Source organism: Abramis brama (genome assembly GCF_963993115.1).
Source record: "Abramis brama genome assembly, chromosome: 10".
NCBI classification, from domain to species: Eukaryota; Metazoa; Chordata; class Actinopteri; order Cypriniformes; family Leuciscidae; genus Abramis; species Abramis brama.
In genome coordinates, this window is record NC_139972.1 from 7400639 (window position 1) to 7423680 (window position 23042).

Genomic DNA, 23042 nt, shown 5'->3' on the forward strand with positions numbered 1-23042 from the left:
TTTACTGGAATCTGTAATGTAAATCTGTATCATGTAAATAAAGAAAACAATCATTTTATTTCTGTTTGTTTATTGTTTAATATTTTACAGTTTCTATTATATCTATATAAATCTGGCGAACTGAAGGTTTGGTACTTCATTGTTCATACTTGTATGATACAAGACCTGATCATTCTGTCTGGGATTATTTTAATAATACAGTACATCTCAAACTTATTTACTACAGTATTGTGTAGTAAATAAGATGTGTTTGAAACTAAATTCATTCTCAATCAATCACAGCTCAATCGAGACAAGATGTATATCATATTATTTCTCATTAACAATCAAAAATACATTAACATATTCTAGACACCACCCAGCCCCAAACAAAATATGCAAATTACTTTACTTTTGCTGTAAGAGTTGTGAACTGGTGAACCTTCAACTCATAAGTCTTTTTGGTTCTCAGAGCATTTCAACAAATTCAAAAACTAAACTAAATTGTGTATTTACAATGAAAATTAAAGCTATCAAAGTTACAACGTATCATGATATTTTTGTATATGAATAAGAAGGCTTGATGAAAACAGAAAGATCTCTCCACACTGAGTACAGCGCTTCTCTCCAGTATGAAGTCGCTTATTATGTTCTTTCAGGTGTGCAGACTGAGCGAAGCTCTTGTTACAATATGAGCACTTGTAAGGTCTTTCTCCAGTATGAACTCGCTCATGTACTTTCAGAGACCAAGAGTGATTGAAACTCCTGTCACAATATGAACACCTGCAAGGTTTTTCTCCGGTATGAATTCTTTGATGCTGTCTCAGACTAGAAGCTCTAATGAAGCTCTTCCCACAGTCACAGCACACATGATCTCTCTCACCGGTGTGTATTTTCTGGTGCTGTTTAAGAGAGTTCAGCCATATAAAACTCTTTCCACAAAAAGAACACACATAATGCCTCTCATTTGTATGTTTTTTCAGGTGTTCTTTTAAACTTGAGGATACATTAAAACCTTTACCACAATGATCACAGTTAAATGGCTTTTCTCCAGTATGAACACGCAGATGATTATCGAGAACAATTTTACTTTTGTAACTCTTCTCACACTGAGTACATTTGTACGGCTTTTCTTCAGTATGAACTACCTCATGTTTTTTCAGGGCTCCAGACTGAGTGAAACTCTTGTCACAATATGAGCACTTGTAAGGTTTTTCTCCAGTATGAATTCTTTGGTGCTGTTTCAGATAGTCAGCTCTAGTAAAGCTCTTCCCACAGTCACAACACACATGATCTCTCACTTCAGTGTGTGCTTTCTGGTGCTGTTTACAATGATCCAGCCGTGTAAAACTCTTTCCACAGAGAGAACACACATAAGGCCTCTCACCTGAATGAACTATCAGGTGTTGTTTTAGATTTGATGATGAACTAAAATCTTTTCCACACTGATCACAGTTAAACGGTTTCTCTCCAGAGGGAAAACACAGATGTTTTTTGAGTCCAGATATATATGTGTAACTCTTTCCACACTGAGAGCAGATGTGCAGCTTTTTGGCTTTTTTTCGTTGAGTTTTTAAGTTACAAAGTTTTTCATCCACTTCATTCAGTTTGCATCTTTGCTCCATCGTTTCCATCTGGTCTGAAATAAACATATTAATTCAGAATCAGTTTATGGAGAATAAATGTGAAAATTCATGTAAACCAGATTTATTAGCAGAAAGCTTTAGAGATCAGCATCTGTATAATGTACCAGATATTTGTTGTGGCAAAGGATACCTCTGTCATTTGCTTATTAATGTAATCAAAATGTTAATGACAATTGCTATTATTAAAGGTTAAGATCATTTAGACATTTTTTATCACCCTTACATTGTGCATTATTTTACAGCCAATAAATCAGTTTAAATTACTGACGGGGGGGGGGGGGGGGGGGGGGGGTTGGGGATTATATGTTACCAAGCTTAAAGGTGCCATAGAATGGATTATTTTATAATGTTTCCTGGGGTGCCCTTATAATGTTAGTATGTTTTTTAGATCAAAATTTGTTATAATTTAGAAATAAAAGGCATATTTCCTAGCCTGATTTCATCCATTGATTTGAACACTCTGTTTGAAGGGGCGTGTCTGCTGTGAGACTTCAGTGTTATTGCCCACTGCTGTGATTGGCTGACATGCTTGCATATGAAATATCTGGCATTACATGTAGAGCTATCTGGAAAACTTTTACTATTACAGCTTTTATATGTTTTTACTATTACAGCTATCGGGATTAACGAATCATGAGAAGTTTTTTTTAAAGTATTTAGATCTATTCCCATCACATAAAAGGTTTCAGTGATGAGCACTGAGCAGATGACAGCCTGTTGATCGCGTGAATGAAGATCTTATCACTGCAACGCGATATACTGATGCATAAACAGTGTTGAACGACTTTGAAAGAAAGATTATCTGTCTGAATTTGAACAATTACACATCAGAAATTCACATAACCCACTGGTTCTCCAGAGGCTCGGATGAAGGAGCAAAAAAATATTTTTGTGTTCATTTGTACAACCAAACACTGAGCAACTGCCATGCTTCGTTCGCTCGTTTGCAAGCCATGATGTCTCTCGAGGAAAAAACAATATCGCGCTGGATCTAGATAACACAATGTAAATTATCGTTAATAAAATCCCTACTTGCCGCTTGCGGGAATATAACGTTAGTTGAAATTGCCCCCTTCGTCCGTTTGAGACGCCGAGAGAAGCCTGGCTGCTTGATATTGTTGTAACAGTCCGTGGTGAAATGGGCAGAGCAACTAAACAACTTCGAATTAAACTGTAGCGGTATCCGATTATAGATAGATAGATTATAGATAGATCTGCCATTTTCCCTATGATCCTCCTCCTGCTTGTTTCTTCACCTGCAGAACTTCTGATGATTCGGCTGTGCAGTTTCGCCTGGCACTGAGCATGGGCTGGCATATGCAAATTTTTAGAGGCGTACATATTAATGATCCCATCGGTTTCGTCACAGTTGGTGTTATGTGGAGATTCGCCCGTTTTTCAGGGGTGTTTTTCAAAAACGAGATTTAAATAAGAAAGAGAAAACTATGGTGTTTGAGACTCACTGTATGTCATGTCCATGTACTGAACTCTTGTTATTTAACTATGCCAAGATAAATTCAATTTCACATTCTATGGCACCTTTAAATAATGAAGAATCAAGAATGGACACCAACCTATTTGTTCCTCAGTATCTTCATGTTTTATTCTGGATGGTTCTGGATCACTCATGTCTTCCATCTCCTCTTTAATAAACTCCATCTTTAACAGTCACACAGATTTCAGCTGCTACTCCTGGAGTTTGTCCTTCTCTTGTAGGATGATGGGAATATTCCCAGTATTTACTGGTGAATTGTTGTGTGCGTTGTTATCATACTGTCGACCACAGGACCAGATCTGGCAAATTTGAAAAGAACTTAATGAATTTATATAGAAAATACTTCAATTACATTGAAACATATCCATCTATGTTAGAATACTGAGTCTTTTTGTACGGTTTTATATACAATACTAAACCAGAGCACGTGATACGTTTTATATCGTAGTACTTACATCAATTCTGGAGCGGATTAATGCCTGACTCTACAAACTAGGAACATCTCTCACATCCAGACTGTAAATAAACGGCATCTGGCGTCAGTTTTAGCTTGAACTGGTCAGATTTACAGCACTCGTGTCTCGCGCTACATTCTTCTGCTCGTTTCGTTTGTTCCAGGTTTGTTGTTCCTTTGGATTTGTTAGGGTTGCCAGAACTAGCGAAATTGCTAATCAAAACCATCGGTAAAACCGCGGACTTGGCAACCTCCATTCATAAAGCAAACCTGAAAACTCTTTAGCGTATTGCTGCCATCTATTGGATATTCCTAGCAATTTACCCACACATGGGATATATAGATATTAAACTAACATTTATTGATCTATAAGTATTTCACAGATTTATTTGAATACAAATAATAGCCTATAAAACTATATTGTCAGTGCACCAGCTGTAGCCTACAAATGAACTGGGTCTTTATGTTAGATTAGTTATTCTCAGAGTTTCAAACTGATGATAACAGATAGAAAGAGTTTAGATTAGATATTAGATTATTATGCAATCACCCGTTCTGCGAAATTTTCATGTGCGATGCATTTTACGCATTTGTGACTACTTGTCTGCAACTTCAAATTCAGAATAGCCTACAGGTTTGTGACTATTGTCTGCGAGTGCAAACCTCAACATTCAACTTCAGATTTTTAATTTACAGGTTTTCACATTGGAGTTGTGAATGTAAATTTGAGTAAATATTGAATATTTATTGTACAAGTTCTCAAATCCACATCTACATGCTCACATCTACATCTACATGAGTTTTGCTACTCTTTTCCAATCTTTAAGCAAAGGGAGCTGAATGTCCACAATCAGCCTTGAATCATAACCACACCATGTTTGTTGTTTGGCCAGAGGAGAACTGGCCTGCCGACTGAGCCTTTTTTTTTCTTCTTCTTCTTCTCCATTCTGTCACCTGATGGAGTTTGGGTTCTTCCCATGGTGCCTCTGGCTTGCTTGTCGACACAATAGGCTGAGATGAACTTACAAGACCATCCTTTGTGAAATAGAACTGACTACACTATTATAAAGGAATAACACTTTCCTCAATCACACAAAAACAGATGTTGTCAGTGAAATGCTCATTTTATTTTTTGTTATTACACAGAGCCTATAATTGAAGAGAAATGTGTAGGCAACTATATCTATGAAAAACACATGTTTCAAAAACTCCATATTGAAGTTTAAAGCTCAAATCTTTTCATTTTGTTAAATTTGTTTCCGGTCCCATTTCATTTTGGCACTTCAATGGTTCAATCAAAGAATAAAAGTTTAAAGTGATCACACACTTTTGCCACTCTCCAAGAAAGAAACACCTTTACAAATCATCTGGTTTTTCACAGCAACGCTAGTTTAACTACCCATTTAACTGAAAATAATTCATTAATGTACTGAATCTCAAATTATTTTCTTGAACACATTAGATCTGAGAATAACATTTGCTCAATTTGACACATGACAATGATTTTTAATATGAATCCTTAAAGTCGTTGATTGGGTGAAACTCTTCTCACACTGAGTGCACTGGTACGGCTTCTCTCCAGTATGAACTCGCTCGTGTGATTTCAGGTTTCCAGACTGAGCAAAACTCTTGTCACAATATGAGCACTTATAAGGTTTTTCTCCATTATGAATTCGTAGGTGCCGATTCAGTTGGCCAGCTTTAGTAAAGCTCTTCCCACAGTCAAAGCACACATGATCTCTCACTCCACTATCTGTTTTCTGGTGAAGTTTAAAACTGTCCAGCCATGAAAAACTCTTTCCACAGAAAGTACAAAAGTGAGGCCTCTCATCTGAATTAACTTTTTTCAGATGTGATGATGATCTAAAATCTTTACCACACTGATCACACTTAAATGGCTTTTCTCCAGAGTGAATGCGCAGATGATTACAGAGACCTCTGGAAGATTTGAAACTCACTCCACACAGAGTGCAGTGGTAAAGCTGCTCTCCAGTATGAAGTTGCTCGTGCACTTTCAGGTTTCCAGACACATTGAATCTCTTGTCACAAACTGAGCACTTGTAAGGTCTTTCTCCAGTATGAATTCTTTGGTGCCGTTTCAGTTGAGTAGGTGTAGTAAAACTCTTCCCACATTCACAACACACATGATCTCTCACTTCATTGTGCATTTTTTGGTGCTGTTTAAAACCTTCCAGTCGTGAAAAACTCTTTCCACAGAGAGAACACACATAAGGCCTCTCGTCTGAATGAACTTTCAGGTGTTTTTTTAGATCTGAAGGTGAATTAAACTTTTTACCACACTGATCACAGTTAAATGGCTTTTCTCCAGAGTGACGGAGAAGATGATTATTGAGACTTGACACTTGAGAAAAACTCTTTCCACACTGAGTGCATGTATACGGTTTCTCTCCAGTGTGAACTCTCATGTGTGTGTTAAGGTTTCCTTTTTGTCTGAAACTCTTTCCACACTGTGAGCAGGTGTGCAGCTTTTTTGCTTTTGTTCCTTGAGTTTTCACATCACATTTCTCCTCCACTTCATGCAGTTTGTGTCTTTTCTCCATCGCTTCCATCCAGTCTAAAATAAACATATTAAGTAGTTAGAATCAGTTCAAAATTCAAGTAAACCCTAATTCAAAGGGATAGTTCACTCAAAAGTAAAAATACTGTCATCAATCGCTCACCTTCATGTCGTTTCTAACCCATAAGACTTTTGTATATCTTTGAAAAAACAAAGATATTTAATTGAAACCTGAGAGGTTTCTGTACCTCCATTGCAACCCAAAGAGGTCAAAAAGGTGTCATAAAAAAACTATATCAATCCATGAATCAAGAGAAACAATCACGTTATATCCGTAACAGATTTAATTTAGGGTTATATAGACATAAACTGAGCAAAATTATGAACGCAACACTTTTGTTTTTGCCCCCATTTGTCATGAGCTGAACTCAAAGATCAAAGACTTTTTCTATGTACACAAAAGGCCTATTTCTCTCAAATATTATTCACAAATCTGTCTAAATCTGTGTTAGTGAGCACTTCTCTTTTGCCGAGATAATCCATCCACCTCATAGGTGTGGCATATCAAGATGCTGATTAGACAGCATGATTATTGCACAGGTGTGCCTTAGGCTGGCCACAATTAAAGGCCACTCTAAAATGTGCAGTTTTATCACACAGCACAATGCCACAGATGTCACAAGTTTTGAGGGAGTGTGCAATTGGCATTTGAGAGAAATAGGCCTTTTTTGTACATAGAATTTTGTAAAAGTATTAGATCTTCGAGTTCAGCTCATGAAAAATGGAGGGAAAAACAAGTGTTGCATTTATAATTTTGTTCAGTATATAATCAAAATCACATACATAGACTGCATCAAATATGGTAAATATGGAGACAGTACAACAGAATTTTCATTTTTGGGTAATATAACCTTCTACAAGTGGAAAGCAACAGGTATCTGTCTCTGTGATTATCAAGAATTCAAGCACTTTGATGTGGCAAAGTTTAGTTCTGTCATTCTCTTGTTAAAGCAATCAAAATGTCTTTGACAACTGCTATTCAAGGTTATGATCATTTAGATGCATTTCTTTTTCATTTACTATAGTATATTGCTCATTATTTCCCCAAAGCAATAAAAATTAAGAATCAATAATGGACACCAACCTTTTTGTTCCTCAGTATCTTCATGTTTTATTCTGGATGGTTCTGGATCACTCATGTCTTCAATCTCCTCTTTAATAAACTCCATCTTTACCATAATATGTCAGGCAGATTGCAGTTGTTACTTCTTTGTTCTTCTCTTGTAGGATGATGGGATATTACCAGCATATGCTGAATTGTTGTGGCTGAAAGTCACTATTAATGAATGATATCCTGTCGCTGTGAGTGCGGCTTGAAGAACCAGACCTGCTGAAGTAAAAAATAAAATAAAATAAAAAGTTTATAAAACTGATTTACATGTTTAGTGTTTCAGTTTAACTGATTCCTTTATTTTGTATTTCCATAGTTTTATCTGGGTCATTCGTGTCAACCAGAGGTCCCCGGCTACATTTTTGGATTTTGATCATTTTTTTGCTGGTGAAAGAAACACATAAATGAAGTAGAAAGCCAAAATATTAAATGTAATGAATGTATATTTACTAAGTAATCCACTGTTTTGTAAAGAGTGTCAATTTTCACCTGAGATTTGGAGCCAAATTACAGAAGGGTAAAATTACTTAAGAAAGATGGCAGCATCATAATTTTATTTTTATACAAAGATTGGTAGGTCTATTGGTAAAATATGTTGACTTTAGCAATCTTTATTGCATTATAATCCAACAGTGACGGTTCAAAAATAAGAAAAGGCACTTCTTGTGTTTTATGCCCCAAGTTTACATGCCTGTAACTCATAAAGGATTAAAGATCTTTTAATATCCATTTAGATAGTTCCTATCAAACCTTTCTTTTGGTATCTTTATTTTAATAACTCAAAATAAAATACATTTAATAATGACAAATGAGGACATTCAAAGTTTCTGATACATTGTATAAATACAGTGAATGAATGAATGAATGAAACTCATAACAAATTACCAATGAAACATTGACTTTCTACAATCAATTCAGTTGGTAAAATAACAGACACTGCAAAATGGAATGGAATAGAATAGAAATTGTTTAGATATCGAGGCACTAAAACCATCTAGCTAACGTGTAAACAAAACAAAGTTAGACAAAACAAAAAATTCGCACAGTTGAACGCGAATGTTTGTAAACGGTAGGCATCTGTTCAAGACAAAGGGGTTTTGTTTCGTTTAGTTACGCATCATTTAAAGCGTTAATCATTTAAAGTATCGGTTTTACCTAGTTCTTGTAGTTATTATTGTTTACCTTCCTCGTTCTCTAGCTCTCATCTCGTCTCATCTGCCCCAAACGCGCTCTAAACTGTCGTAAACACCTACCGTGTGCATTGAGCAGCAGACGCTACTCGCTTGTTTTCCTCCAGGAGGCGCTTTATGATTTACAAAGCCGAAACTGCATTGAAGCGCAATGTTTTACTGTTTGAAGACATTTTACACAACAAAGTACAGATCTACTACTATCCTACACTGTTATTGTTGGCATATAGTGGCAAAATAAAGGAGGAATTATTGATTGCTATCAGGATGTGAAGAGAGATTCAACCAGTATAACAAAAAGTGTTTATTGTCAAACCACAACAAATCAATCAATTCCTTACGGGAAATATAAAGTCCCACTATTGTTCGAGAAGCCGTTTCACTCGGAAATACATCAAGTTCTCAAATGTATGTCAACTATCGCAACTTCAGTTTCATACTGAATTTAACAACCAATAACTGTTTGACTTCATTCATTGTGAGATCTTCTGTAAATTTGCACATATTACGAGACAAACTGCAGGGTCACCATTTTTAATCTATTTTTATATATCTGTTCCTGCCTCTGTATATGAATAAGTTAAAACATTTGACTAAATGCTATAATAGACTCAGATTGTCAAACGTTCATTTTATTGTGTAAGAGCCAACAGATGACTTTTTATATCGCAGAGAATTTCTATTCTCATTCTATTTACACACACACACACACACACACACACACACACACACACACACACACACACACGTTTCGCATAACAATAGTACAAAATAAAAACCTAAACACAAAGCCTCAGCTTAATGACAGTCAAATACTAAATTAAAGAAGTAAAGAACATCATGAATTAATTATGAATAAAGCCTGGTCACTGTAAACAATATTTAAATCTATTTTAAGGTAGGTAAAACATTTGACTAAAATTCATTCCTCAAAGTAATCATACATAAAGAAAGACATGTGACATAGTGAAATAGCTATTTCATTTGAATGTTTTTATTGTCTTAAATATGGACTAACACATAAAATAAAGTGTCTGCTTACAAAGAAAGCTAATAACTCAAAATGAAAAACTCAAATTGAACAAATTTAGTAAGTAAAAATTTAAAATGATAAAGACAATAAGTGAATCAAGGAAATATGAAATTTACAACAAGTAGAAAACATGAAGATATCAGAAAAGAGATCGATTGTCCTTTTCCTGCTCGTGTCCCACATCCCTCTCAAAGCGCAGAGCGGTGGGCAAGGCAGTGACGCGTCTTTGTGTGGAAATATAAAACGAAAGGCTTTTTTTATTATATTATTATAGAAACAGACTATCTGATGACAAAGCAGAAATGCCTCTGTTTGCGAAGAAAAACTAGCAATAGGCCTGTGTGTGTGTATTGAGAAATATCTTTATACTGCAAGGTTATATTTATTTTATAGTTTTGGATGTGAAAAGGAAATGGTTCTTCCATAACACTGCACTTCAGATGTGTGAGAATTTCACAGACCAGGAGTAATTTATAGGCTTATAGTTCTATTTTATAGAGATTATCTATTAAAAAAATGTTCTATGTTCTATGCAAAAGATAGAAAGATATGTAAAATGTTCTATTAAAGAAAAGATAGAAAATATATTTGTGTGTGCTGTAAAGTGGTTAGAAAAAATTAAATCGAAATTGGTTAAAATCGGTATTGGCCGGTCAAACTCAGTGAAAAATCGGAATCGGTGCATCTATATATATATATATATATCCCTTTACATCCCTTGTCACACGTGTTACATCCCTACATCAACTTGTGCTTTGGTCTGAAAAGAAAAGGTCAAACAGACTTATCCATTATGTCATAATTATGATTTAATGATGATTAAACGAATACATAGCTATATAATTCATAAAGAAAAGATTCATAAGATTCATAAGAAAGTATACTTATTAAAAAAAGAAATAAAAGACATTAACCAAAAGAATAAATTTGCATACACACAATTTCACATACACCAATGACAAATGACTGATTGTAGGTTTTTGTTACATTTGTTTCCGGTCTCTAATTTTACATTTCAAACTAAGAAATCAAAATCATAAATTAAATGAAAATGACTGAATATATATTCTGTGGATAAAGTCCTCACACTGACTCAACATGATGCTGAAGCAGAATGAATATCTGACTGACCTTGATTTTGCAGTTGCACAACTCTTTTGAATGTAACATGCTTTTCATTTCGAGTTTTTTTACTGTAACCTTTTTGGCTTTCGCCGTTGGGTCACTGTTTTTTCACAGTACGCATTTAATAGGCTATACAATATTCAGTACAATACTTGCAGTGCATACAGTATATCATTTATTCACCTTACTAATGTAAGCTTTTATTACTATACATATACATTTTTTTTATGTAGTGTCTAATGAATGATCTGTGGTGTTTATAATATTTGCTCTAAGATCAGAAAGCATTATTTGATTTTGAGCAAAATCTTGAACATATTAAATCTGAGACTAACATTTGCTCAGTGTGACCTGTGACAATGATTTTTAATAAGAATCATTAGAGTTTTTGATTGGGTGAAACACTCTCCTGAGTGCACTGGTACGGCTTCTCTCCAGTATGAAGTCGCTCGTGTTGTTTCAGGTTTCCAGAATGAGAGAAACTCTTTTCACAATATGAGCACTTGTAAGGTTTTTCTCCAGTATGAATTTTTTGGTGCTGTTTCAGATGCTCAGCTCTAATAAATCTCTTTCCACACTCCAAACACACATGATTTCTCTCACCGGTGTGTTTTTTCTGGTGTCGTTTACGATGATCCGGTCGTGTAAAAACCTCTCCACAAAATGAACATGCATAAGGCTTCTCGTTTGCATGATTTTTCAGGTGTTTTTTCAGATTTGACGTTAATTTAAAATGTTTATCACACTGATCACAGTTAAATGGCTTTTCTCCAGAGTGATGATGCAGATGATGATGCTTGAGATTGGTTTTACTTTTAAAACTCTCTCCACACTGAGTGCACTGGTACGGCTTCTCTCCAGTATGAACTCGCTCGTGTGATTTTAGGTTTCCCGCCTGAGTGAAACTCTTGTCACAATGCGAGCACTTGTAAGGATTTTCTCCAGTATGAATTCTTTGATGCTGTTTTAGATGACCATCTGTAATAAAGCTCTTCCCACAGTCACAACACACATGATCTTTCACTTCATTATGCATTTTCTGGTGCCGTTTACAAGTGATCAGTCGTGAAAAACTCTTTCCACAGAAAGAACACACATAAGGCTTCTCATCTGAATGAACTATCAGGTGTAGTTTTAAATTTGATAACGTTTTAAACTTTTTATCACACTGATCACAGTTAAATGGTTTCTCTCCAGTGTGAATGTACAGATGATAACCGAGAGCTTTGGCACTTATGAAACTCTTCTCACACTGAGTGCAGTGGTACGGCTTCTCTCCAGTATGAAGTCGCTCGTGTATTTTCATGGTTCCAGACAGCGTGAAACTCTTGTCACAATATGAGCACTTGTAAGGTTTTTCTCCAGTGTGAATTCTTTGGTGCTGTTTCAGATTTTCAACTTTAGTAAAGCTCTTCCCACAGTCACAACACACATGATCTCTTACATCACTGTGTGTTTTCTGGTGCTTTTTACAATGATCCAGCCTTAAAAAACTCTTTCCACAGAAAGAACACAAGTGAGGCTTAACATCTGAATGAGCTTTCAGGTGTTGTTTTAGATGCGATGATAAAATGAACTTTCTATCACACTGATCACAGTTGAATGGCTTTTCTCCAGAGTGACGGAGCAGATGATATTTGAGTTCAGATTTACATATGAAACTCTTTCCACACTGAGTGCATGTATACGGTTTCTCTCCAGTGTGAATTCTCATGTGTTTGTTAAGGTTTCCTCTTTGTCTGAAACTCTTTCCACACTGAGGACAGGTATGCTGAGTTTTGACGCTCTGCTGTTCCTCCTCTGCTTCATTGAGTTCGTGTCTTTGCTGTTTCACTTCCATCAAGTCTAAAATAAAAACATTTTGTGTTTAAAATCAGTTCAAGTGAATTCTGATTCAACAGAGTATCAAGTAGCCTATAATTTCTTTGAGGTGCCAAATGTTAGATCTATCATTCTCTTGTTAATAAAATCAAAATGAGGTGTTTGACAACTGTTATTCAAGGTTATGATCGTTTAGATGCATTTCTGTATCTTTTATCAGCTCATTATTTCAAATCCACCAAATCTGGTAAACAAAAGCTTTGCAGTCAACAATCAAGAATAAACACCAACCTATTTGCTCCTCAATATCTTCATGTTTTATTCTGGATGGTTCTGGATCACGCATGTCTTCAATCTCCTCTTTAATAAACTCCATCTTTACCAAAGTACGGCACACAGATTTCAATTGTTTGCGCTTGGATTTCTCCTGTTATTTCATCCCAGGACGATCATCTTCTTTTACGTTTTCTGGTCGTTTGTAAACCGCTTTTAGGCGCATTTGCGCCACCTATTGGAGTGTAGAGCAATTGCGGTGGAATAAGAGGAATAACGTACAGTTCTAATCAGAACAGAAGTGAGCGAGTATTGTCATCGTGGGAACTTAAATATACTATGAATAATTACTTATTACGAATTATTTCGAATTTTAGAATGCAGTTAGAATACTTTTCCATCAACCGGTTAAATCTACAACACTGCGCATGTGCTGCGTCAAAGAGACATGCGCACTCGGATGTAAACAACCTCAACATGCTGAACGAAAACGCACATATTCACTCTCTGACAATAGATGGCGCTTTTAGGAACAGTAGAAATGCTGAGAAATTACATGATCTTTCTAGTACATTTGATCAGTGCGCGCCGTTGTAAAGACTACATTTATCCCTGAGCCTCGTTAAATTCACTATGGCGTAAACCTGACTAAGGACTATAAGAACAGGTTATTTAACTAAAATACTGTAATAATGGACAAACGCATTACTTGAAATCACAAAGTCAGTGAAATACTCTTTTTTTTTTATCATACAGAGCCTAGATAACATTTAATTTCAGCTGTTCTGTTTCTCATTTAGTAACAAAATACAAGTGATTTTTAATAAAACACCATTATAATTATGTTTCTCCAGTTTTGAAATCCTGTAAATCCTATTTTTTCCCAAGCTTACAACTTAGTGCAGGAGGATCTTTAAAATCATAGTAAATAATGCAAATGATCAACAGATTATTTATTAATATTTCTGTTTATTTTTTTCCCCACAAAAAAAAAAAAAAAAAAAAACCCTGGTGAACTGAAACTTTGGTACTTTATTGTTCTTAAGCATTCAATAATAAAGGATAAAGTTTAACTCCAACCTCTTTGTATGATGATTTGTATGATCTTTTTATGATTACATACTTTTTAATCTGATTTCTCTTATTTTGAAATATGGGTTGATTTTACAATAAAACTGTACATCCCAAATATATTAATCACAGTATTTAGATATGTATTTAGTATGTTTAAACTCATTAATATTAAATAACACATTTTCTGTGTTCAATAAATAGATCAATCAAGACAATGTCACACAACTGTAGGAAAAATAGACTTGAACGCAGAGGGAGTTGAATTAACAGTTTATTAAATGTCCATATAGAGAAAATAAACTAAAAATGTATTTTGATCAAACTTGCCTGGGCGGGCCAGTGAGTAATGTGGGCGGGCCAGTGCCGCCCTGGCCCATTACTGGCTACGCGCCTGACGTGCACTGACTTCACTTCACTTCACTTCACTTCACTTCACTCTCTCCTGGCAGAGAGAGCCATAACAAACCAGGACCACATGAACAATCTTGACAAAAGACAAGACAAACAGAGGAGTACATATAGGTACAGGTAATAAGTAACAGGTGAAGACAATCAGCCTGTGAGCTGAACAATTAGTGTTGCTATGGAAACATCAACCCAGGGGTGCATTTCCCGAAAGCATCATTGGCCAACTATGGTCGCAAGTTCCGTCGTTACCAATAGAGTTCAATGGACATTGCGATGAACTTGCGACCATAGTTGGCCAACGATGCTTTCGGGAAATGCACCCCAGAAAGAGAAGGAAGACAAGACATGTCTTTACATGACACCGTTTTCAACTTAAAACGGAAAACCTTTTATGCATTTTGGCCGTTCATTTAAACAACAACGGCATATTGGGGGCCTGAAAATTAAAACTTTTTAAAAAGGGTTTCAAAGTGCACGGTTTTGAAAACGACGCCTCCAGGTAAACAACAACAACGTGAATTTGTGAAAGCGGTGACATCATGCAAATTCGTATTATGGGTTCCTTGACAAAGTGACATCAACTACTGGCCTGATTTTGACAACATTGTCGTCTGTTTTTAGTACATCGTTGTCGTGTAAACACCCTTGAAAAAAGCTCACAGGAAGGCCAGTGGACAGCCAGAACTGTGACAGACAAAATGTTGTTTCTGTTCTCCAAGCTTTTCACTAAATTCACAAAATTAAAAGTAGGGTAGGCAATTTCTGAGAGACCAGCAATAGCACTTTAAAAGCATGAGATCCCACCCTCTCTTCAGAGTGTCTCCAAAGTGTTCGGGTAGAAAGCCGCGGAGTGCCATCTTGTAATTACGGCTACAACATGGCGTAAACGCAGCATAATCACTTTGTTTTGGTTCAAGAGGAACTTTAAAAGGCAGTTGCTGTTTGTTTGCGGCGCTCGGTGACTGACGTCTGTCTACAACTCCGCACAGGCTTAAGGAACAAGCTGGTGACATGTGATGTCTGCGCGAACCGATGCACGGAGGTTTGGAAATATATATGTTGACAGGCAGATAGGACATCGAATCATAGCATTCGGACCGAATGCAGTGATTGGACAAAGATTTTTTGGCTCTGAGACTTCCACAGAAGATATACACTATATTGCCAAAAGTATTGGGACATCCCTCTAAATCAATGAATTCAAGTGATCCAATCACTACCATGGCCACAGTTGTGTAAAATCAAGCACCTAGGCATGCAGACTGCTTCTACAAACATTTGTGAAAGAATGGGTCGCTCTCAGGAGCTCAGCATGGTACAGTGATAGGTTTTCACCTGTGCAATAAGTCGATTCGTGAAATTTCCTCACTACTAAATATTCCACGGTCAACTGTTAGTAGTATTATAACAAAGTGGAAGCAACTGGGAACAATAAAAACTCAGCCATGAAGTGCTAGGCCACGTAAAATCACAGAGCGGGGTCAGCGCATGCTGAAGCGCACAGTGCGCAGAAGACAACAACTTTCTGCAGAGTCAATAGCTACAGACCTCCAAACTTCATGTGGCCTTCTGTAGCTCAAGAACAGTGCGTAGAGAGCACATGGAATGGGTTTCCATGGCCGAGCAGCTGCATCCAAGCCTTACATCACAGCAAGTGCAATGCAAAGTGTCGGATGCAGTGTAAAGCACGCCACCACTGGACTCTAGAGCAGTGGAGACGTGTTCTCTGGAGTGACGAATCACGCTTCTCTGTCTGGCAACCCAATGGACAAGTCTGGGTTTGGCGGTTGCCAGGAGAACGGTACTCGACTGACTGCATTGTGCCAAGTGTAAAGTTTGGAGGAGGGGGGATTATGGTGTGGGGTTGTTTTTCAGGGGTTGGGATTGACCCCTTAGTTCCAGTGAAAGGAACTCTTAATGCTTCAGCATACCAAGGCATTTTGGACAATTTAATGCTCCAAACTTTGTGGGAACAGTTTGGGAATAGCCCATTCCGGTTCCAACATGAGTGCGCACCAGTGCACAAAGCAAGGTCCATAAAGACATGGATGAGCGAGTTTAGTGTGGAGGAACATGACTGGCCTGCACAGAGTCCTGACCTCATCCCGATAGAACACCTTTGGGATGAATTAGAGCGGAGACTGCGAGCCAGGCCTTCTCATCCAACATCAGTGCCTGACCTCACAAATGCGCTTCTAGAAGAACGGTCAAAAATTCCCATAAACACACTCCTAAACCTTGTGGAAAGCCTTCCCAGAAGAGTTGAAGCTGCAAAGGGAGGGCCAACTCCATGTTAACCCTACGGATTAAGAATGGGATATCATTAAAGTTCATGTGCATGTAAAGGCAGACGTCCCAAAACTTTTGGCAATATAGTGTTACATGTTTTAATATTTAGACCACTTCTATTATTGATTCCTATCAGGATGTAAAGAGTTTCAACAAGTATAACTAAAAGTTTTTATAAAAAAATGCCTACCCTACCTTTAATCTAGATCAGGGGTGCCCAACCCTGCTCCAGCCGATCGACTCTCCTGCACAGTTCATCTCCTGCACAGTTCATCTCCAACCCTAATCAAACAAACCTGAAGCAACCAATTAAGGTCTTCAGGATCACTTGAAAATTAAAGGCAGGTGTGTTTGATTAGGGTTGAAGATAAACTGTGCAGGACAGTCGATCGGCAGGAGCAGGATTGGGCACCCCTGATCTAGATGATACAGTGCTTTTAGGACAAACTCCATGTTTTATCTCACAGAATTTAATTTTGTTATGTTAATTACTTGTAACAATTTTTCTTATGAGCGTGAAGGCTTGATAAATGTCTAAAACTCTTCTCACACCAAGTGCAGTGGTACGGCTTCTCTCCAGTATGAAGTCGCTCGTGTGATTTCAGGTTTCCAGACAGCGTGAAACTCTTGTCACAATATGAGCACTTGAAAGGTTTTTCTCCAGTATGAATTCTTTGGTGCTGTTTCAGATTGTCAGGTGTTGTAAAGCTCTTCCCACAGTCCAAACACACATGATCTTTCACTTCATTATGTGTTTTCTGGTGCAATTTAAAATGATCCAGCCTTGAATAACTCTTTCCACAGAAAGAACACAAATAAGGCCTCTCATCTGAATGAACTTTCAGGTGTTTTTTTAGATGTGATGATGAAATGAACTTTGTACCACACTGATCACAGTTAAATGGCTTTTCTCCAGAGTGAATGCGCAGATGAATTTTTAAACCTGTTGCATCTTTGAAACGCTTTCCACACTCAGTGCAGTGATACGGCTTCTCTCCAGTATGAACTCGCTCATGCGTTTTCAGGTTTCCAGACACAGTGAAACTCTTGTCACAATATGAGCACTTGTAAGGTTTTTCTCCACTATGAATTTTTTGGTGCTGTTTCAGATGACTAGATGTAGTAAAGCTCTTCCCACAGTCACAACAAACATGATCTCTCACTTCATTATGTGTTTTCTGGTGCTCTTTAAAACTGTCAGGCCGTGCAAAACTCTTTCCACAAACTGAACACACATAAGGCTTCTCATCTGAATGAATTTTCAGGTGTTTTTTTAGATTTGAAGATGAATTAAAATCTTTACCACACTGATCACAGTTATATGGTTTTTCTCCAGTGTGAATGTGCAGATGAACACTGAGACCTGATGCTTGATTAAAACTCTTTCCACACTGAGTGCATGTATACGGTTTCTCTCCAGTGTGAATTCTCATGTGTCTGTTAAGGTTTCGTTGATTTTGGAGACTCTTTCCACACTGTGAGCAAGTGTGCAGCTTTTTGGCTTTTGTTCCTTGAGTTTTGAAGTCATGTTTCTCCTCCACTTCATTCAGTTTGTGTTTTTGCTCCATCACTTCAATCTGGTCTAAAATAAACATATTAGGTAGTTTGAATCAGTTCAAGGACAATAAATGAGAAAAGTCAAGTTAACATTTCTAACGAAAAGACAACAAGAGATCAGGGGTGTATTCCAGAAAGCAGGTATGTTAAAGGGTAAGTAAGCGGATAACCTTTAAACTTTTGGTTCAAAAAACGGCGCAAAAAACTTAGCCATAGCAACTTACTCTTCGAACAGAACCTGCTCCCAATCAGGTTCTGTTCCAGGGTTATTTATTTGCTTCAGAGGTTTTCTGCGCATGTGTGCCCCATTGATAAGGCTCAGTGGACATTTTGCGACCATTTTTCCTGCTGGTGCGACTAACTGTAGTTACATCGATATATAAAGCACTATTAAAACATGGTAATTAGGGGTGTGCGATATGACGATTTTTGATCGTGGACGATTAAAATGTCTCCACGATCTGCTTTTGAAGAAATATCGTAGTATCGTGCATTCTATTAGCTGTTCTGGCGCCTCTGTCCCAACATACTGAACACTGAAAACGCGACGTATATTCACATAAAGTGTTAACGCAGCGTAACAGGACACTGCAGTTCACAAAAGTTCATAATTTGCATGTGCTTTAATGCCTTGTCGGTTAAACATTTAATTTGCGTGCTGATGCGCTGTTCTAACGTGTGCGATTCTCAGCACGTACATGTGAAGCTCACATGCACTAAAAGCATGTCTACCAGCGCCTGGATACTGGACTTAAGTTATCTTTCGAGTCTTATTGTGCTAATCTATCTATAAATTACAGAAACGTCTGTCTGTCTGTGTGTGTGTGTGTCTGTCTGTGTGTCTGTGTCATATCTCTCGAACCGTTAGTCCGATGGATTTCAAACTTGACAGGTGTCTCGCTACGGTCACGAGTAAGTGCAGTGCCAAGTTTGACGTTGTATGGATTAGAAATGCAAAAGATATCGTTAAAAATATCAGTAAAAGAAGTACTTAGAAGGTTGTAGTTTAAAAATAAACATTCTGACTTTAGAGGGTTGTATCGGTCAAAGAAGCCCCAAGAAGGTTGTGGTTTAAAAATAAACATTCTGACAAACACTCTGTCAGCTACACTGTTTACTTCTGAATATTATATTTTATTCACAGCCATCATTTGTAATAACTTATTCACAAACTGTTTGCTCAAGTGTAGCGTTTTTTCGGAGTTCACTGTGTAGCCTGCTCCCTGAATCGTCGAGTTCACTGAGTTCACTGTGTAGCCTGCTCCCTTTTTATTTTATATTTTGTTACCTAAGGCTTTGTTTTTAAAATATGGACATTAGTTTGGCTGTAGTGCTCAGTCACAAAATAGTAAAACCAACATAAAAAAGAATTGTGATAAAATCGTGAATCGTGATTTTCCTGAAAAAAAACGTGATATGATATTTTTGCCATATCGCCCACCCCTAATGGTAATGTTTATTTAATTCAAGGTAATGTTTATTATAAGATATATTTATATATATATAATTTGCATCTCCACACATCGTTGGTCTGCATTCAGATGTTTTTTTTTTGTTTTTTTTGCAACAGGACGTTTTCTATGCTATAATAAATAAACCTATTTGATATATCTTACCTTTCAAGCATTGTGGAAGTAAAATGACTTAACTTTTACAGCCATGTTATCTTTGCAAGCACAGACTGTTATTTAGTTTAACAAGTCTTTCTTTTTATAATAGAATTCGCATCAAACAAACAATATAATTCTTATTCACATTGATTAAAGATTATTAAATGAAAAGATTGAAAATTAAATGCGACCACCAAATAGGTGGCAAATTTATGCACTAAGTGTAAATGTATGTAAGCCATTAAACAAAAGAAGAAGAAAGAAGTAGTATGGGGCACTTTTGCCTAGCGTCTGTTTCATGGTGATTCGTCAATTCGTCGCTCTGTTGAGAATGTCTTGGTGTTAACCCTGAACATACTCTAGATTGGCCGAATTTACTCCCGGACGCGTTTTTATAACCAGCATTCTTCGAGTAAGCAAGATTTGGGTTAATCAACCAAGAGTTTAGGGCAGTGATCTCAAACTCAATTCCTGGAGGGCCACAGCTCTGCACAGTTTTGCTCCAACCCTAATCAAACACACCTGATCCAGCTAATCAAGGTCTTCAGGATTACTAGAAACTTCCTTGCAGGTGTGAGTTGGAGCTGGTTGGAGCTAAACTGTGCAGAGCTGTGGCCCTCCAGGAATTGAGTTTGAGATCATTGGTTCAGGATATCTTTGACGGTAAGACAACCTTGCTTTCTGGAAAAAAACCCTGGTAACTGTTAGTATCCAATATAAGATCTTTGATATGAAAAAGGTCAGTTCTGTCATTCACTTATTAATATGATTCAAATTTTGTTGAAAAATGCTAGAAACAAGGTTATGATTTAGATATATTCCTGTATTATCCATATACTGCTTATTATTTCACAGCTACAAAAGCAGTCAACAGTAGCTGCATTTACATGGACCCTAATAATCCGATTGTAATCGGACTTCTAGCACAGTCGGAATAAAACAGTCATAAGTAACCACGTCAGTCAGAATGAACTGGCCAAATCCGATTAAAATTTCATTCGGATTGGAAGGGGTGGTTTAAACCTTTTCTAATCCGATCGAGAGGACATGTAAACACTTGATCGGATTGAAAACCGAAACCGTGAAGTACTGCGCATGTGCAATGATGAAGGAATGGACGTAATGACGTATGACACGAGGAACGGGTTGTTGTTGAATGAAGTGTCATAAATGACTGTCATGTCATTCTAAAATTTTCCTCCCACTTATCATCTGTGAAGAGGAGCAGGACAACGTCCCACCAGTCCTTGTTTTGGACTCTCATCCACAGATGGCTTGATTTGGGCATGGGAAGAGGCATTTTTACAGCTTGATTAATATAAGCACAACGGCACAAAGCTTAATGTGCTCGTCGTCTCCTAATCAGGACCAGAAATAGATAAATATTAAGTCTGCTCTTTAAAACTAAGAAAAGAAGCAATTTAGGAGAATAGTATGTGCAAACAGAGTGTGCACGTTATAAAAATCTACTCCAATTTGAAGCTTGTGACATGTAAACATGCACATCAACCCAATCACTTAATTTAGTGTTCATGAAAACACATTAATTCGGAATCATTAATCGGAATTAATTCATTTCGACTAAAACAAAAGGTGTCCATGTAAATGTAGCTAATGAAGAATCAAGAATGGACACCAACCTATTTGTTCCTCAGTATCTTCATGTTTTATTCTGGATGGTTCTGGATCACTCATGTCTTCAATCTCCTCTTTAATAAACTCCATCTTTAACAGTCACACAGATTTCAGCTGCTACTCCTGGAGTTTGTCCTTCTCTTGTAGGATGATGGGAATATTCCCAGTATTTATTGGTGAATCTGATCTGCCAAATTCAAAAAGAAGTTACTGAATTTACAGTTTTAATACTTGTTTTCCCTGTTTTCACCTTATTCATTATGGTGATGGCTGAGATCTTCTGTAAAGTGTAACATTAAGCATATTTTATTGGTGTCAACAGTCTAAAACGTGGTCAGTGAAAAACTCTCTACCAAAATATGATTACACTATAATTAGTGATATATTACCAGGTAATATGAACCACTACACGAAAACAAAGTACATACAAGTCTAAAAATGTGTATGTTAAAACATTCCCCACTCATGGTCATACAGCATTAAGGTTGCCACCTTCAGTTATAAAGAATAAGGTCTGAACTGAGCTTGAGCTCAACAATAAAACATTAAGCTCAAGTATGTGAACTTGCAACAGAACACATTTAATTTTAGATTATTTTACATTTGATTATTTTGTTCATTTCTAAGGAACCCCTGTTCTGTCTGTGCGAATTATAGTCACTCTGTTAATCAACTCTTTTTTAAACTCCTTTGAAAAATGTCACAAACTGACTAGGATTATACTATGTATAAACCCATACACATATGAATTTATAAATTAACATTATAATTATTAAATAATGATCCGTATTGTTTTACAATATTATGTCTACTAAGCTCTTATAATGTATGAAATATCATAATAATAGATTATTAAAATTAAAAACAACTATCATACATACTATATCGGCTTCTGGAGATAAAAGGAATTGATGGGTCTTGTTCCCTTTAGCAAGACGGAGCAACTATTCCACCGTGAGCAACTGAAAATGCTTTTCGCTATTTATTCGCTTTATATACATCATTAGGTACAACCTGGACAGAACCACTGATAACTTTTTTTCCTATTCAGCCATTTATTTGCGTTTAACGAGCTAACTTAAACTCGACACGACGGGTTTACAGGGCATGGTCTCACACTCCGTCGCTAGGGAAACAAAGACGCTAAAATGCAAATACACAAATTCTCTACTACTTACTGTTGGTTTTCTCCACACTGCAAAATCCTTATGTGTTTATTCGACTATGTGTAGGTCTATGTAAAATACGTAAAAAATAGCCCCTCATAAAAAATCGCTACTTTTTATTTTACGTTAGGTCTTGCCAAAATAGCTCCTTGTCACAAAACGTTAATAAAAGTCGCAGCAGCAATGAGAAAGTCGAGAAATTTGGCGACAAAATCCTCAAATTGGCAACACTTTTAGCTTCAACTGTTGAAAGTTTAAGCCAGAGAGCAACAACAGTCCATGGTTTTTCAGCACTAGTCTCGTCTCTCGCGTTTCTCTCCTCTGCGCATCCTCAGTGCGCACGGTGTCGTTCTTCTTAAAGGGGCCGCATATTCTTAAAGGGATAGTTCACTTTAAAATGAAAATTCTGTCATCATATACTCACCCTCATGTTGTTTCAAACCTGTATGAATTTCTTTCTTCTGCTGAACACAAAGGAAGATATTTAGAAGAATGTCAGTAGCCAGACAGTTTCTGGGTCCCATTGACTTCCATAGTATATTTTTTTCCTATTATGGAAGTCAATGGGACCCAGAAACTGCCTGGTTACTGACATTCT

At 36.9% G+C, this 23042-nt stretch overlaps 3 protein-coding genes across 8 annotated transcripts; all 3 read right to left on the bottom strand.

The window, feature by feature from the left end:
* Nucleotides 1-78: 78 nt before the first annotated feature.
* Nucleotides 79-22767, bottom strand: LOC311090708 (uncharacterized protein). 4 transcript variants are annotated; one of them, XR_014607936.1, is made up of 3 exons: nt 3576-3751; nt 3200-3419; nt 79-1618 (listed from the first exon to the last, which is right to left on the bottom strand). XR_014607936.1 is itself a non-coding variant. In XM_084126171.1 (3 exons), exons 2-3 carry the CDS (start codon nt 21366-21368, stop codon nt 519-521), a joined length of 1185 nt encoding a protein of 394 aa, XP_083982297.1. In that variant the 5' UTR covers nt 21369-21465; nt 22457-22595; the 3' UTR covers nt 85-518. The 4 variants fall into 4 exon arrangements, 3 of the variants coding, with proteins under 3 accessions (XP_083982297.1, XP_083982298.1, XP_083982299.1); XM_084126171.1 differs by lacking the exons at nt 3200-3419; nt 3576-3751 and adding exons at nt 21284-21465; nt 22457-22595 and having other exon boundaries at nt 85-1618; XM_084126173.1 differs by lacking the exons at nt 79-1618; nt 3200-3419; nt 3576-3751 and adding exons at nt 16832-18058; nt 21284-21465; nt 22457-22767.
* Nucleotides 4530-8495, bottom strand: LOC311091215 (uncharacterized protein). 3 transcript variants are annotated; one of them, XM_084127037.1, is made up of 3 exons: nt 8446-8495; nt 7237-7482; nt 4530-6149 (listed from the first exon to the last, which is right to left on the bottom strand). In XM_084127037.1, the coding sequence occupies exons 2-3, from the start codon at nt 7328-7330 to the stop codon at nt 5056-5058; spliced, it is 1188 nt and encodes a 395-aa protein (XP_083983163.1). In that variant the 5' UTR covers nt 7331-7482; nt 8446-8495; the 3' UTR covers nt 4530-5055. The 3 variants fall into 3 exon arrangements, with proteins under 3 accessions (XP_083983163.1, XP_083983164.1, XP_083983162.1); XM_084127038.1 differs by having other exon boundaries at nt 7237-7479; nt 8419-8485; XM_084127036.1 differs by having other exon boundaries at nt 8419-8485.
* LOC311091421 (uncharacterized protein) lies at nt 10276-12903 on the bottom strand. Its single transcript, XM_084127362.1, has 2 exons — nt 12724-12903; nt 10276-12456 (listed from the first exon to the last, which is right to left on the bottom strand). Exons 1-2 carry the CDS (start codon nt 12806-12808, stop codon nt 10991-10993), a joined length of 1551 nt encoding a protein of 516 aa, XP_083983488.1. The 5' UTR covers nt 12809-12903; the 3' UTR covers nt 10276-10990.
* Nucleotides 22768-23042: the final 275 nt, after the last annotated feature.